At 34.1% G+C, this 14,809-nt stretch overlaps 2 protein-coding genes across 4 annotated transcripts; both read left to right on the top strand.

Moving 5' to 3' along the window:
- Positions 1-3,943: 3,943 nt before the first annotated feature.
- On the top strand, positions 3,944-9,971 carry mul1 (mitochondrial E3 ubiquitin protein ligase 1). Of its 3 annotated transcripts, XR_012372963.1 has the most exons (6): positions 3,944-4,125; positions 4,576-4,710; positions 4,793-4,880; positions 5,142-5,263; positions 7,613-9,251; positions 9,427-9,971. XR_012372963.1 is itself a non-coding variant. In XM_073875505.1 (5 exons), the coding sequence occupies exons 2-5, from the start codon at positions 4,591-4,593 to the stop codon at positions 8,339-8,341; spliced, it is 1,059 nt and encodes a 352-aa protein (XP_073731606.1). In that variant the 5' UTR covers positions 3,944-4,125; positions 4,576-4,590; the 3' UTR covers positions 8,342-9,971. The 3 variants fall into 3 exon arrangements, 2 of the variants coding, with proteins under 2 accessions (XP_073731606.1, XP_073731607.1); XM_073875505.1 differs by having other exon boundaries at positions 7,613-9,971; XM_073875506.1 differs by lacking the exon at positions 3,944-4,125 and adding an exon at positions 4,476-4,499 and having other exon boundaries at positions 7,613-9,971.
- A 522-nt stretch (positions 9,972-10,493) lies between these two features.
- On the top strand, positions 10,494-14,504 carry camk2n1b (calcium/calmodulin-dependent protein kinase II inhibitor 1b). Its single transcript, XM_055188684.2, has 2 exons — positions 10,494-11,040; positions 13,428-14,504. The coding sequence occupies exons 1-2, from the start codon at positions 10,872-10,874 to the stop codon at positions 13,496-13,498; spliced, it is 240 nt and encodes a 79-aa protein (XP_055044659.1). The 5' UTR covers positions 10,494-10,871; the 3' UTR covers positions 13,499-14,504.
- The last annotated feature ends 305 nt before the right edge of the window (positions 14,505-14,809 follow it).

The following is a 14,809-nucleotide window of genomic DNA, read 5'->3' as shown; positions in this document are numbered from 1 at the left end:
TTGTTTCCTGTCGACCCATCTGTCTCATCCCTTGCTTAAGTGGGCACAGGAAAGCTGCTTCTTGTCTAAATTTCAAGCACAAATTGCTACACAACACAGTTTACCCTTTTCCCTCAACGCAATGAATAATGTTAGCGTTAAAGCCCTTAGGCAGGAGATGTCCTCTGGTGAGTCAGCTGTCGATGTAGAAAACTGCATAAAAGTGCATCTTTTTCATGTTTTTGGCTTTTGCTTGATGTTCACATTAGTCAAAAATACACGTTACTTTCTGCCGAGTGAACAACACGTTGTGATTAACTGACAAGTTTTGAGTTCATTAAGAAACTTATTAAAGTCCTCTGAACTTATTCTATACTTTGGATTACAGAATTAGTCCGAAATGCTAATTTGCCCAAGGCGGCACTATGCACTTGCAGGAAAAGGTACAAAAGCTGTCGCTGGGGAGCTTTGTACTGTACACTTAAAGTAAAGCTGGATTTATTAAACCTAAAGAGAAATATTATCAGTTCAGATGTATATTGCACTGTAAAAAATCCAACTTTAAAATGTTCATTCAACAAAGAAAATTAAGTAACTTGAACAAAGATTTCTTTGTTGAAGGGCGTCAATTCATTATTTTGTGTTCACTGAATGAAAAAAGCTTAATCATTCAGCTAACAAATATTACTTTGTTGACTGGACTTAAATATATAAGTTTTGTCCAATTTGTTCACCCAACTTGCCAAACTGAGTAATCTGAACAAGCAAAAGATTACTGTTTTAATGTTTGCTGGCTTTATTTATGTTGTTATGTTGTTAATGTTAGTTATATGTTGTATTTAGAGTTATTTTGAAATAATGATGTTTGTTACCATGAGAAGTGTGTGTTCAGTGTAGAGGGCAGCACAGTGTTAGCGCGCATCATTGTTGCCTCACAGCAAAAAGGTCTTTAATTTAATCAAGGGCTAAGTCAGACAAAGACTTTGTTTATGAGACCTTTCAGTGTACACTCCCACAGTCCAAAACATGTAGATTATTTGAATTTGGATATGCTAAATTACTCTTTACCCAATTTAGTCACTAGTTCAGTAAACATAGAAATTTGCTTATTACCTAATCAGTTTAAGTTGGTTTAACTTGTTGGTTTAAGTTGACATTACTCAGTAAATTGAGTTAGGTGAACTACATCATCCAAGAGTTGAGTAAACTCAAAAAAGCTGTGCAGCAAGTTGCCTTGAAAATTTAAGTTAAGTCAACTTTTTATTTTTTACAGTGTGGGTCAGTGACAAAAATGAATTGGCAATATGAGAAATTATTTTTTTAACTTATTTTAAAAGCATTCTTCAGGTTTATTTCAATGCACAGTATATTTATATTTCTAAATAAAAAATAATAATTTGCACCATTTTTATGAAAGTTAAGACTGAATGGACCAGAAAATGTCAAATGGTGTAACCGCCAATTGTGCCAAAGAATGATAAATATTAAATATTTTATCCACCTTGATTTCATGTAAGCATAATCATAGAAAAATATCATTTTAAAATATAATTTTATTATAATGTGTTTATGTAATATTTGTCCTGACATATGCTGAAAACAGCTCTGTTTTCTAAATAATATTTGACAACTTATGTAAAAATGTATGTAAAAAATCATACACTAAACTAGATGAAACTATTTTATTCCACATTTTTAATGAAAATATTTATATTTTAATTAGGGCTGGGCATAGATTAATCTAGATTAATCTCATACAAAATAAAAGTCATTTTTTTCATAATATATGAGTTTGTGCTGTTTGTAAATATTATGTATATTTAAACACACACACATATATACATTTAAGAAATGTTTTATTTATATATAGTTTTTTATTCGTATATAATATAGGATTTATAAAAATAGGTAAGTGGTTGCAATCAATTTATTTAAGCTACATTTAAACAAAGGTTTTATATTTTATTTTACGTTTTTAATCTTTTTTGTTTAAATATAGCTTAAATACATTGATTGCAACCACTTACCTTAAAAAAATTGATTAAATTCAATTAATCATTTTTTTCATTGCATGTAAATGTTTCTTAAATACATACATGAATGTGTGTGTATTTATATATACATAATAATTACACGCAGCACAAACTCATATGTTATGCAAAAAATTACTTTTTTTGTATGAGATTAATCTATGCCCAGCCCTAATTTTAATTTAAAAAAAATACTAGTTACACCAATTGACACAGACGGGTTACACCACATTTTTGCAATTTTCCCCCAAATATTCTTTCAAAATGATTTAATAAAAAAAAATTAGACTTGGTCCTCAAAAAAAGAGAACGTATGCAAGTAATCTTTAATTTATTTTGAAATTTTAACCCTTTTACATTGAATATATCCATATGTCCGTAAAATAATGAATGTCACGTCATTGACCCATTTGCATTGCAGCAACATTCACAAAAATTCTTGTTTATAGCATCTGATCTTTACAAAAAATACTGGCATCGTAATAAGAAAAACACCCTAACCCTAGAAATATGCAATATAAAAAACTAATATGAACAACCCCTGTGTTAGAGTAATGTTCATACCAGAATAGAGCAGAATAGCTTTGTACAATCATGCATTTTGGAGCAAGAAAGTGGTGCCAAACAACACCTGAAACTTTTATTGTGCAATACTAGTCAAGCAGCCGTTTACCCGTCAGTCATTAATCAACTAGGCTATCCTCTAATTTGAGTGTTAAACAGCTCAAATTGATTTGCACAAGGCCCATTAAACCCCACTGGACATCATTCCAATTTCCCTCTGTTAATAATTTATGAAAGGCTTCTTACCCAAAAGGCAACCGCTGGGATTTTTGCCTCATGAATTTATGTGATAAAGCGCATATGTGGGGAAAAGATACTACACTGTTGAGGGTTCCTTATGAATGGATCATTTAGCATATAACTCTGATGAACGATTATATACTGAATCTCTATCGCTGACAGGCACTATAGATAGGAGAGTGTGCATTTATCATGCAAATCCAGACGTTACACAACGCTTTTTGCTTCTGTGCTACTGAAAGCTCTTACGGTTTATTAATGATGCAACCATGCAATCTCTTTGTGATACTGATTTACATATCTGATTTAATCCAATGATTCAATCTTAATTAAGTCTTCAATACTGCCTTAGTATATATTTAAATATCAAATACTTTATTCATTTAAAGAAAATCTCTAACTTCCTAAATACTATTTTGGATCTTTGGGTACAGTATGGGCTGTTATGACTAAATGTATTGTTGTAGCTGCAATCTTAAAGATTCCTCAAGTGCTTTAAAATGCAAAGCTTTAATTGATGGCAACGGGAGGTAAATGACTGAATGCAAATTTAGACCATGGCATATTGAGTGGCTCCTCCCACTTATAAAAGTGCAGAGTGACATCACAAAAATCACTGATTCATACTGGTGGAGGTAAGAAACTATGTTTTGAATGATTAGCTATATCTTCTGAATGCAGTGTTTTGTCATGTCAGTGTTTTAGATCAGTTTATGAACTAGTTAGATATCCTTAAGACTAAAATATTTGTACGTAAGTACAAAAAAATTTAATTTTGATTTCATAGAGACTTTAAAAGTATAAGACATATCTGTTTGAAAGAAGTCAAACGCAAAGATAAAAGATGCATAGGCCTGCAGTGGCATGTTTGTTAAACTAGTTATATTTCCTAATTAAATTAAACTAAGGCCTTGTCCTGGCTTAAGCTAATCCCTATCTGGGAAACCACCCCTATATGTTTAATTTAGTGTCACAAGAACAAAATGTAGGTTAATACATATTCACATTATAAACATTAGCTGATAAAAAATAACAAAATATATGTACATTTCAGTGCTTTTAAAGCATTACATGCTTTCAGACCTTTTTTGTTTTTGTTTGTTTTTAGTTTGTTAGAGTAAAAAGTAATATTCTCAACTGTCATGATTTTTCCCTTAAAAGTACAATGAAGCCCTCTAGTGGACAAATCACGCAAACGCATTTATTAAAAAGTATTGCACGCCTGTAGCAGAGCTCTCGCTGTCAAAACACGGGACTTTTATTATGAAAAGACTTTTACTCTACAGTAGATACTTACACAGCTGAACGGAAGGTAGCGTAAATTTGTATTTTTGTTGCACGCTTGTTGTGTTTAAAACCTTACTTCGTCGGTGCATTTTGTTCCGCTTTTATCGGTTTATAAAATATTAAAATTGAGAATTAGCGGACATCTGCCTTAGCTTTAATCGGAAGACGTGCTAGCCATACAGGCTAATATGTAGTTTTGATGCTAAGGTTACATGAGTAAATCACAAAGCCTCAAACTATCAAATAAATGAATATTGCATAACTCAACTTCTATTTTTATAAATGATAAATGTTGCGTTATTATTGACTAAGTTACCTTCTGTTTGTTTCTTTTTCCTTTACACTTGTAGAAAGAGAAAGTGATTCAAGTTTCTAAGCAAAGTCTATGTTATTCCTCAGGTTAAAAATATTTAATCTTGAATATTTTAAATGGCCATTGGTTTGACTTTAAGTGTTTATTATTCTTTATACTTAGCTGGTAGATGAAAGGATGGAGGCCAATGGCAGACCTTCAACAACACAGGTCGTGTTGCTGGCTACAAGTTCAGCTCTGACTGCCCTCTTATACAGCATATATAAGAGGAAATCAAGCCATGTAGTTAGATTAAGGGTAAGACAACATCCCAATCACTTTATTTCACCTAGTTAACACTCTCACCAAAAGGTATATTACAAACTCTTCTCTTTATCAGGAGGCCAAAAAGATGTCATTAAATCCAGATCTTAAAACAATCCTCAGTGAAGCTCCAGGAAAGTGTATTCCTTACGCAGTTATTGAAGGTAAGGTTTGTTTATTACAGTATTACAATAGGACACAGGAAAAATGTAATTTATAAAAGTATACAGTATGTGGTGGGGTAGGGGTGTGTTTGTTTAGGTGATTTTAAATGTCAATGTTGGCTTTTAGAGATCATGCACCCCGCCTTTAAAACAAATTTATAGCTTGCATGCACTAATAGTCGCTTTGGATAAGCATTTGTCAAATGCATACAATTGAATGTAAGTTTTTAATTGCACTTTATTTGTCTTAATTGTCTTTAGGAGTTGTGCGGTCTGTCAAGGAGACCTTGAACAGCCAGTTTGTAGACAACTGCAAAGGTGTCATCGAGAGGTTGACCTTGAAGGAGAAGAAGATGGTGTGGAATCGTACAACACATCTTTGGTATATAAACTAAATAATGTTCAACCAATGTTCAACCGATATTGGAAAAGCTATGTGGCCGATATAACACAAATGTAATTGTAGTAAATGAGAGACAAACAGAAAGTTGGTGAAACTAAATAAACATTTATTGTGAGCAATAGTTATTAATACATATTTGGAAGAACTTGAAAAATATTAACAAGACATATGACTTGGGCTTTACATCTGGGTGTGTTTTTAACTAAAAAAATTAATTTAAAAGATTTACTGGCTCATGCCAATAGAAAAAAGTTGTGAATATCGGCCGATTTAACAGATTTATTGGCTGGTGCCGATATTAAGGTATAATAAATGCAAATATTGTCTGATATATCAGCTGATTTAATGGATTTATTGGCCTATGTCAATGGTAAAAAAAATTGCAAATATCGCCTGATAAAACGTCCGATTTAACAGATTTATTAACTTATGCTGATAGTAAATAAAAAAATGCAAATATCGTCAGATATATCGGCCGAATTTATTGGCCGATGCCAATAGTAAAGAAAAAAAAGAAATGCAAATATTGTTTGATTAAACAGATTTATTGTTTGATGCTGATCGTATTTTTTTATGCAAATATTGTCCATTATATCTGCAGATATAACAGATTTATTTGCTAATGCTGATAGTAATTTTTTTTTTTTAATGCAAATATCGTTAGATATGTCGTCCGATTCTACAGATTTATTGGCTGATGCCGATAATAAAAAAGCGCAAATATCATCCGATAGATTTGCAATTTTTTTTACTGATATAACGGCCGATTTAACAGATGTATTGGCTGATGCTGATAGTAAAGAAGAAAATTCTTAAAAATATTGTCCGATATATCGGCAGATTTCTTAAAAATGCAAATATTGGCCAATATATTGGCTGATTTAACAGATTTATTGGCTGATGCTGATAGTAAATTTTTTTTGTTAAAAATGCAAATATCGTCAGATTTATCGGCCGATTTAACTGATTTATTGGCCGATGCCGAGAGTAAAAAAAAGTGCAAATATCATCCGATAGATAGTAAAATAGCAAATATAATCTGATATAACGTCTGATTTAACAGATTTATTGGCTGATGCTGATAGTAAAGAAAAAATTGGTTAAAAATGCAAATATTGTTAGATATATCGTCCGATTCTACAGATTTATTGGCTGATGCCGATATTAAAAAAGTGCAAATATCATCTGATAGATTTGCAATTTTTTACTGATATAACGGCCAATTTAACAGATGTATTGGCTGATGCTGATAGTAAAGAAAAAAATTCTTAAAAATGCAAATATTGTCCGATATATCGGCAGATTTCTTAAAAATGCAAATGTTGGTCAATATATTGGCTGATGCTGATAGTAAAAAATTTTTGTTAAAAATGCAAATATTGTCAGATATATCGGCGGATTCAACAGATTTATTGGCTGATGCCGATAGTAAAAGAAAGTGCAAATATCGTCCGATATATCAGCTGATTTAACAGATTTATTGGCTGATGCTGATAGTAAAGAAAAAATTGGTTAAAAATGCAAATATTGTTAGATATATCGTCCGATTCTACAGATTTATTAGCTGATGCAGATATTAAAAAAGTGCAAATATCATCCGATAGATTTGCAATTTTTTACTGATATAACGGCCAATTTAACAGATGTATTGGCTGATGCTGATAGTAAAGAAAAAAATTCTTAAAAATGCAAATATTGTCCGATATATCGGCAGATTTCTTAAAAATGCAAATGTTGGTCAATATATTGGCTGATTTAACAGATTTATTGGCTGATGCTGATAGTAAAAAAATTTTGTTAAAAATGCAAATATTGTCAGATATATCGGCGGATTCAACAGATTTATTGGCTGATGCCGATAGTAAAAGAAAGTGCAAATATCATCCGATATATCACCTGATTTAACAGATTTATTGGCTGATGCCAATAGTAAGAGAAAAAAGAAATGCAAATGATGCAAAGCAAGATAACTCTGTTTTTTTTTACTTAAAAAATACAGCTAAGTAGCACCATAAAACAAAATAATAACATGATAACAGCATAATAAACATGTTTTGACAAAAATGTTAAAAACGGAGTTATCTCGTTTTGCAACGAACCTCTGATAGTAAATGATGCCGAAAGTAAGGAAAAAATAATGAATGCATTGTCTAATAAATCGTCTAATTTATTGCCGCCTGACAAATAATTGTTGGCAATATTTTTGGACACATTATATCACCAGCATATTTTTAAAACTAGATGTGTTAACATCCAGCTTTGCTCACACTAGGCATAATTTATAATGATCAGAAATGTCATTTAATGCATTGTATTAACACATCTTTGGAATGAGAACGAGAAGGTTATCCACCAACGCACCAACACCGTGCCTTTTGACCTCATCCCGCACGACGACACCGTCCCTGCAGCCGTTCGTGTGGTCCGTCCGCTCGATGCGGCCGAATTGGATCTGGAGACCACCTATGAGAATTTTCACCCATCCCAGCAGTCTCTGACCAACGTTATCGGCCACTTTATCAGCGGGGAGCGCCCACAGGGCATCCAGGAGACGGAGGAGATGCTGCGTCTGGGTGCCACCATGACAGGTGTTGGGGAGCTGGTGCTAGATAACAACCTGGTCCGTCTTCAACCTCCCAAGCAGGGCCTGCGTTATTTCCTCAGCCGGCTGGATTACGACGCACTCCTGAGCAGTCAAGAGAGGAACTTGAGGCTCTGGAAGGTCCTGACGGTGCTGTTCGGCTTGGCTGCCTGCGCCACGTTATTCTACATGCTGTGGCGGCAGTACGTTCTGCGTAGAGATCGAGGGAAAGAGCGCAGCATGCTGGAAGAATTCAGGAAGTGGAAGAACAGACGTATTAAGGAGCTCAACCTGGCGGAGGATGACGTTTCGCTCAACATGTGCACGATATGTCTGAGTAATGAGCGTTCTTGTGTGTTCCTAGAGTGTGGACATGTCTGCACCTGCGAGGATTGCTATAGGGCTCTGCCCGAACCTAAGAAATGCCCCATATGTAGGGCTCGAATAGACAGGATTGTTCCTTTGTATAACAGCTAGGGGCCTTAATATAAACATACAATAGTATGCTTGGAAATAAGTAAGGGGCAGATTATTGTGCGCAAGCACAGTATTTGAATGCCGTATCATGTTCATTGTTATCCAATTCCTGAGCAAAACCAAGATGGTTAACAGAGGAGGGTTTTTTTTCGGTTTAAGAAGTTATTTGGGAATTGTAATCTTCACTTGTGCCTGTGTGAATTGAAATTCATTGCACTTATTTCATGGCAAAAAAATTAATAAAAAGCAGTTGCTTAAAGAAATGAAGCCTATTTTAGGACCACGAGAATTATGCACATACTCATTACATTAATGACATTCAGAAATATTACTATTGAGTTTTGTGTGAGTTTGTCATATTCTCAATGGAAATTATCATTACTGTTTATGCAATGCAATAGTTTTTTTTTTAAATGTATTAAGGTAAAACTGTACTGCTTGTTAATATTACAATGCAGACAATCTTAATAATCTTAAATCATTAAAGGTGCAGTGTATAATTTTTAGAAGGATCTCTCTCTTGACAGAAATGCAAAATAATATACAAAACTATATTATCAGAGGTCTATGAAGACCTTTCATAATAAACTGTTATGTTTTTATTACCTTAGAATGAGACGTTTTTATCTACATACTGAGGGTCCCCTTACGCCATTTTGTGCCACCATGTTTTTACAGAAGCCCTTAACAGACAAACTTTTTTACTAAATTGTCTCTGAAGATGACATCTTCTTCTTCTCCATGCGTTTCAAAAGCGAGGAGTGAGCCATTGGTTGCAATTCGCAACCTCACCACTAGATGCTGCTAAAATTTACACACTGCACCTTTAAGTAATGTAATTGATTTGATGTTTACATTTAATATATATTACAAAAATACATTATCATTTAAAGCAGTGGTCTCCAACATGGTGCCCACGGGGACCAGGTTGCCCGCACAGAGTCTGTGAGGTGCCCACCAAAGCACATTCTATTAATAGTCTCAATTGTAATATTTATTCATTACATATTTTTATGTTACCTTGGCTTCTTTTATGTATGTTAACATTTGAAACAATGATAAAACATATCAACAAGTAAAATAAGATAAAACCAACAAGTAAAACAAAAAGTTTTGAGTAGACTATATCAAAAGTAGCCATCCAGATTGTTTTATCCATTGTGGTGACCCTTGCTCACAAAAAGGTTGGAGACCCCTGATTTAAAGGCTTAATTTTTACCTGTCATACATGTTGTATGTTGCTTAAAAAATATGTATTGTGTCCAGTGGAAAAGATGTTGTTTGTATACACAGACATTTGGAAAAAGCACATTTTAGTGTTGCAATGGCAATAACCCAACACTGTAAGACCACCATAATCTCATACCGGCCCATGTCTATTCATTGTCTTTGTGCAATTTAATTTCATCCCTATTTAGATTTAGTATGTTTGGTGGTAGGGAGAGGGAAGACATTATTTTTAAAAGCTTTATTCAGAATTATTTAATGGGCATCTTTAAATGGCAGGAAAAATAAACTTAATTATTGTTTTTCTGTGGGGGTTTTTTTTTTCAAAGAAAACTATTGCTTTAATATTGTTTTACAGTCAACATTATAATGGTTTTGAATGATTAAACAACACCAAATGTTCTGCAGTTTTTGAGTTCTTGGATATAAGCAAAAATAGTAGTACTGCACCTGACCAGAGGAGGGCAGAAAATACACGTCTGTTTACCACTGCAGTTCATTTTTATAATGGTCACGATGCCTTATTTAATACTCACAATCCAGCTAATTGTATAAATTACATAATTATATATATATACCGTACAAAATTATGTTATCTACAAATTGCATACTAGTTATAGCAAAATGTTGTGTAATATATGCAATTAAGAAGTTAATGCTTTTAAACAACTAACACCACAAATGTATTTTTAATACCTTCTAGATTGATAAATAATATGGTTTGAGTCCCACAGGCCAAAATTAAGCACATTGGTTTTTTACAATGTACAACACAGAGTTATTTCTTCAAAAGCCCCAAGTAGAAATGCATCCTTTATTTGCATAAGTTTTGGGGTGCCTTAAATAATTAAACGTCATCAAGCTACTATTAACTACTACGCCACACCACCCATTTGCAACTGCGTTTGTCAAGTTTTTTGACCGCGTGTGTTAAGACCAAACTAATGCATCAACCAACACTGCTGGGGTTTAAACCTGTATTCTTTTATTAACCAATATTTTTAACCACTGCGCCACAGCACCTATTGGCAAAGATAACAAAAGTGACAGGGCAGGATAGGAGGGGGAGCTTCTGGATGCTCCAGTCTGAGTGACGTCTCTTCCAGAGATCGGACCGTGTTTTTGCCTCGCGCTCTTGTTTTGCATTTACATCAGTTTTTCCGAAACACTTCTGCGACTGGAAAAGTGAAAGTGGCTGTGTGTGAGAAGTCTGTCTAGGGAAAATTAAAGCAACTGCATCCGATCGTGACACTTGAGTATCGCGTCCGATCTCATCACAACCTTGTTATCGATTACCGCGATCATGTCAGAGGTGTTGCCATATGAAAAGAACATCGCTCATTATGGTGATAATGGAGACGAGGATCAGATATCCCTCACCTGTCGACTGCAGAACAACACCAACAACCTCTTTGCTTCTACACCCAACAAACGAGCACCGAAACTCGGACAGATCGGAAGGAGCAAGAGAGGTAAGACGGTATTTATTTACCAATTGAGATGATGCATTGTTGCATACGTCAAAGTGAATATAAAATGCGTTTTCGTTAAAAAAAAAAAAAAAACATTCAAATGGCCATAATGTGCAAATAGAAATAAAAAGCACTGTTAATTACACAAATTAATGTCTGGTTTCTACCATTTACCAGTAATATGAAACTGATGGCTTGAATATGCAAATCGTGAAATGACGTGATGATGTCATCGTAGTGCGTTTGCATGTAGTTGCCTGCTTGTGAGTCCATTATGTCATCATTATTTACAAGGCCAGTAACTTTTTCCCAAGGAATATTTTGGGATGTGTATACAGTAGCCCAATTAGGGCTGCACCATATTGAATAATGCGGTATGCAATAGCTTGTTAGATGATGCGATAAACAATATAAGATATGATAATGGTTAAAATTTGTAAAGTCAATTTAAGCGTATTATAATATGTATGTCAGAGCACACACAAGCGCTCATTTTCTCTTTGCTGAAACTTTAAATATACATTATCTTTGTAAGTATTACAATTAATGAGTTATTGCAAACTATTGCTGTATTCGCATATACGGTATTCCTGTGATTTCGTTTCTGGTAGAGCCTTGCAAAAAGTTCATGGGTTCGAAGCCCAGGGAACACCCATACTGATAAAAATGTATAATTTTTAAATGTATTGTAATTCGCTTAGCATAAGAAGCGAGAAGTAGTTGTAAGAAATAGTTTTCACACCCTTGCAAATCATTACAATTTGTCTTCGTACGGTGAAAAAGTAACTGGAAAGTAATTCATTTCTGCTGTATACAAAATGCATAATAATAATAATATTATTTAAGCATAAAAATGCTGTTTAACTCTTTCCCCACTAGCTTTTTTTAAGTTGCCAATCAATGATTTTTACAAAAGTTTAATGTTTTCTAGAAAAATGTATTCTATAAATATATAAACATACAATATATCAAATGAACCCTTCAAATATCAGTCCCTCCAGAAAAAAAGTGATTATGCGATCACTAGGGCGGTCACAATGATTAAATAATCATCTCATCGCAATTGTTTGACCTCATCGCGATGATTTCAGATCACCACAATGATTGCATATCTCTTTAAAAAACACAAGGGGGAGCTGCAGTGCCTGTATAAACGAGACTATATCTAATGGTGCTCCTTGACTGACAGTGTAACAAGATACATTGCAAAGCCATTTAATATAATAGTAAAACAGGATTTAAAGAAATTCTGCAAAACTTTGATAATAAGTATGAATTGCCAAGTAAAACATACATTTCCAAAACAGCAACTTCAAATTTAAGGAATAGTTTTTTTTTTCAGTTTTTGAAAGATATATTCATTAAATAATTACTTTTAAATATGTGTTATGTGTATTAAAATTTACTGCAAGGTAAACCAAAATATTTAATTTAAATAATCACAACAATGTGTTAAAATTATTTCATGAACAAACAAAAATCTATGGGAATTAAACGTCAAAGCCCTAAAACAGGCAACTAATCATCACAATTTATTAGACAATTAACCGTCAGCCCTAGCGATCACTTGATTTAACGCCTAATCAGCCAAAGTCCGCATATTTATGCGGGGGCCGCATTTTTTCAAATTCGTCAAACTTTCTCAGCATAAATTGCCGATTTCTATGTGCAAAATATGCGTGGTTGCATGATTTTATAATCCCCGCATTTTCGTAGCAAAAATCACATATATCTTAGCAGAAAGTTGAAAAATTTTGAATTTACTTCAAACATGTGCAGTCATGTCCCCTGTTGTCGTGGGAACATTATGAAGCGATGTGAATATGAGCTGAAAACAGTTTTTGCAAGTTCCTTCAATTTTTGCAAGTTCCCGCAATTTGATCGCATAAAATTGCATAAAGATCCCACATATTTCATTGCATTTTTTAAGAAAACGTGCCGCAAGATCGAGGATTTTTCCCCGCAACAATCACAAAAAAACTGTGTTTTTCTGGAAAGACTGAAATATGGGTAGTTTTTTTTTTCAAAAATAGCAAATTTGAGCAAAAAAAAACATTTGTTAGAGATCAGATTTAGAGTTTTTACTGTATTTAAATCAGTGGATGCTTTAGTGTTTTATAAGTTGGGTAAGAACGCCGCCTAGTGTATAATAGCGGAAATATAGATTGTCGTAAAAACTCGTCAGGGAAGCGTCATTGGCATGGAAGCGTTTTCTCTTGATTGTCGAGATAACTTGTCAGTGGCGTGGAAAGTGTTAAAAGAAAATCAAGCGCACATCACTGCATATCGTGTAATGTCACCCACATTTTATCTATAGTGCCGTCAATTCTTCATCGTCAGCCGTGTTTCATTCAAACGCCTCACTTTTCGATTTCTCCTCTTTGCAGTTGTCATTGAAGACGACCGAATTGATGAAGTCCTGAATAACACGGCAGAAAAGTCTTCAGCGGGTGTGTAGCGCTCGAGGACGTCGGTAAAGAGGCTACAAATGGGTTACATGCATTCTGCATCAAATGCACTTTGAGGTTCCACTTAGTATGGGTTGAATTTCACAGTGTGACAGCAGGTGAGGAGTTCCTGCTGCTGTTGCTGGCGTCCAGATGGAAGAAGCTTTCTCTCTTTAAGGGCATGTTTTATATATCCCTTCTTATAAAGTGAGATCCTATTGGACATACAAGTCCTACCGTATGTTGTATAATACATGTGGAATTGGTCTGTGGTGGTCAAGGTACCGTTTATATTGTGAGAGGAATGCATCGGTATCACAAGCACAAACATTCGTTCTTTATTTTGCCGTGGGCGCTTGCTTTCTCTGTATCTTTTGTGCACGATGAAAGCAAAGCGTTTCACTTTGAATATCCTAATTGTGATCTCTTGGATACGTTTTTTGATCATTCGCAAAGATTATGTACTGAGCGAATGTTTTTTTTATATATAGAGAGAGAGGGAGGAAAGACTACTTTTTAAAACATACTTTTTTCATGTCGTATATTGTAGTTTTTAATATGGCTGCAAACTGCCTGCTTTAGCCTGAAGTGAAAAGCTTATTTTTATATGACGGAGCAACTACTTTATGTCGAAGAAACTGCTTTTCTGTAGTCGTAGCACTTTGAAATGTGGTTGTCACTGCTTTAAGCTGAATGGACTATGAACACGTTTGTGCCAAATAGTGCAAAATATGCCAGCTTGTGTTTCCGGTCACCCGAGTAATGTGAAGTTTTACAATTCAGGCCTGCCTCTCGTAGATGTTTTGGGGCTTTTCTAACGGCTTTGCATGAGAATGGCACAAACGTCTTTTTTGTGGCAGTGAAACTGATGTACTGTACGTACAGTAATATATTTTATTGTTATTTTGAATGACTCGAACCTCAGACTCTTCAATATTGTCTGTGTTGCACTTCCCTATACTGTTAAACAGGGCTATGTCTGCAATGAAATGAATGACCAATAAAATATGATTTTCATCTTCGTGCAATGTGAATTTTTTACCCTTTGTACGTTAGCTTGAGTTGTGACTTTCATAATAGTTTATGGGCACAGATGGGCACTTTGCTTAACAAACAATACTAAAATAAATTAATGTTTTAATAGAAACACTGAAAAAACATAATTCTTTAAAGGAAAACACCACTGTTTTTCAATATTTTACTATGTTCTTACCTCAACTTAGACGAATTGATACCTATCTTTTTTTCAATGTGTGCATTTTTAATCTTTGTACAGCTTTACGTGAATGTGTTAGCATTTAGCCTAGCCCCATTCATTCCTT

The sequence above is a fragment of the Misgurnus anguillicaudatus genome, chromosome 13 (genome assembly GCF_027580225.2).
Source record: "Misgurnus anguillicaudatus chromosome 13, ASM2758022v2, whole genome shotgun sequence".
Lineage (NCBI taxonomy): Eukaryota > Metazoa > Chordata > Actinopteri > Cypriniformes > Cobitidae > Misgurnus > Misgurnus anguillicaudatus.
Note: the sequence above shows the minus strand (reverse complement) of the source record. Positions and strands in the feature narration are given on the sequence as shown.

Coding starts and splice junctions, on each gene's coding strand:
- mul1 (XM_073875505.1), top strand. CDS start 4,591: ATGGAGGCCAATGGCAGACCTTCAACAACACAGGTCGTGTTGCTGGCT. Junction 4,711..4,792: donor GCCATGTAGTTAGATTAAGG/GTAAGACAACAT, acceptor TCTCTTTATCAG/GAGGCCAAAAAGATGTCATT. Junction 4,881..5,141: donor TCCTTACGCAGTTATTGAAG/GTAAGGTTTGTT, acceptor AATTGTCTTTAG/GAGTTGTGCGGTCTGTCAAG.
- camk2n1b (XM_055188684.2), top strand. CDS start 10,872: ATGTCAGAGGTGTTGCCATATGAAAAGAACATCGCTCATTATGGTGAT. Junction 11,041..13,427: donor GATCGGAAGGAGCAAGAGAG/GTAAGACGGTAT, acceptor TCCTCTTTGCAG/TTGTCATTGAAGACGACCGA.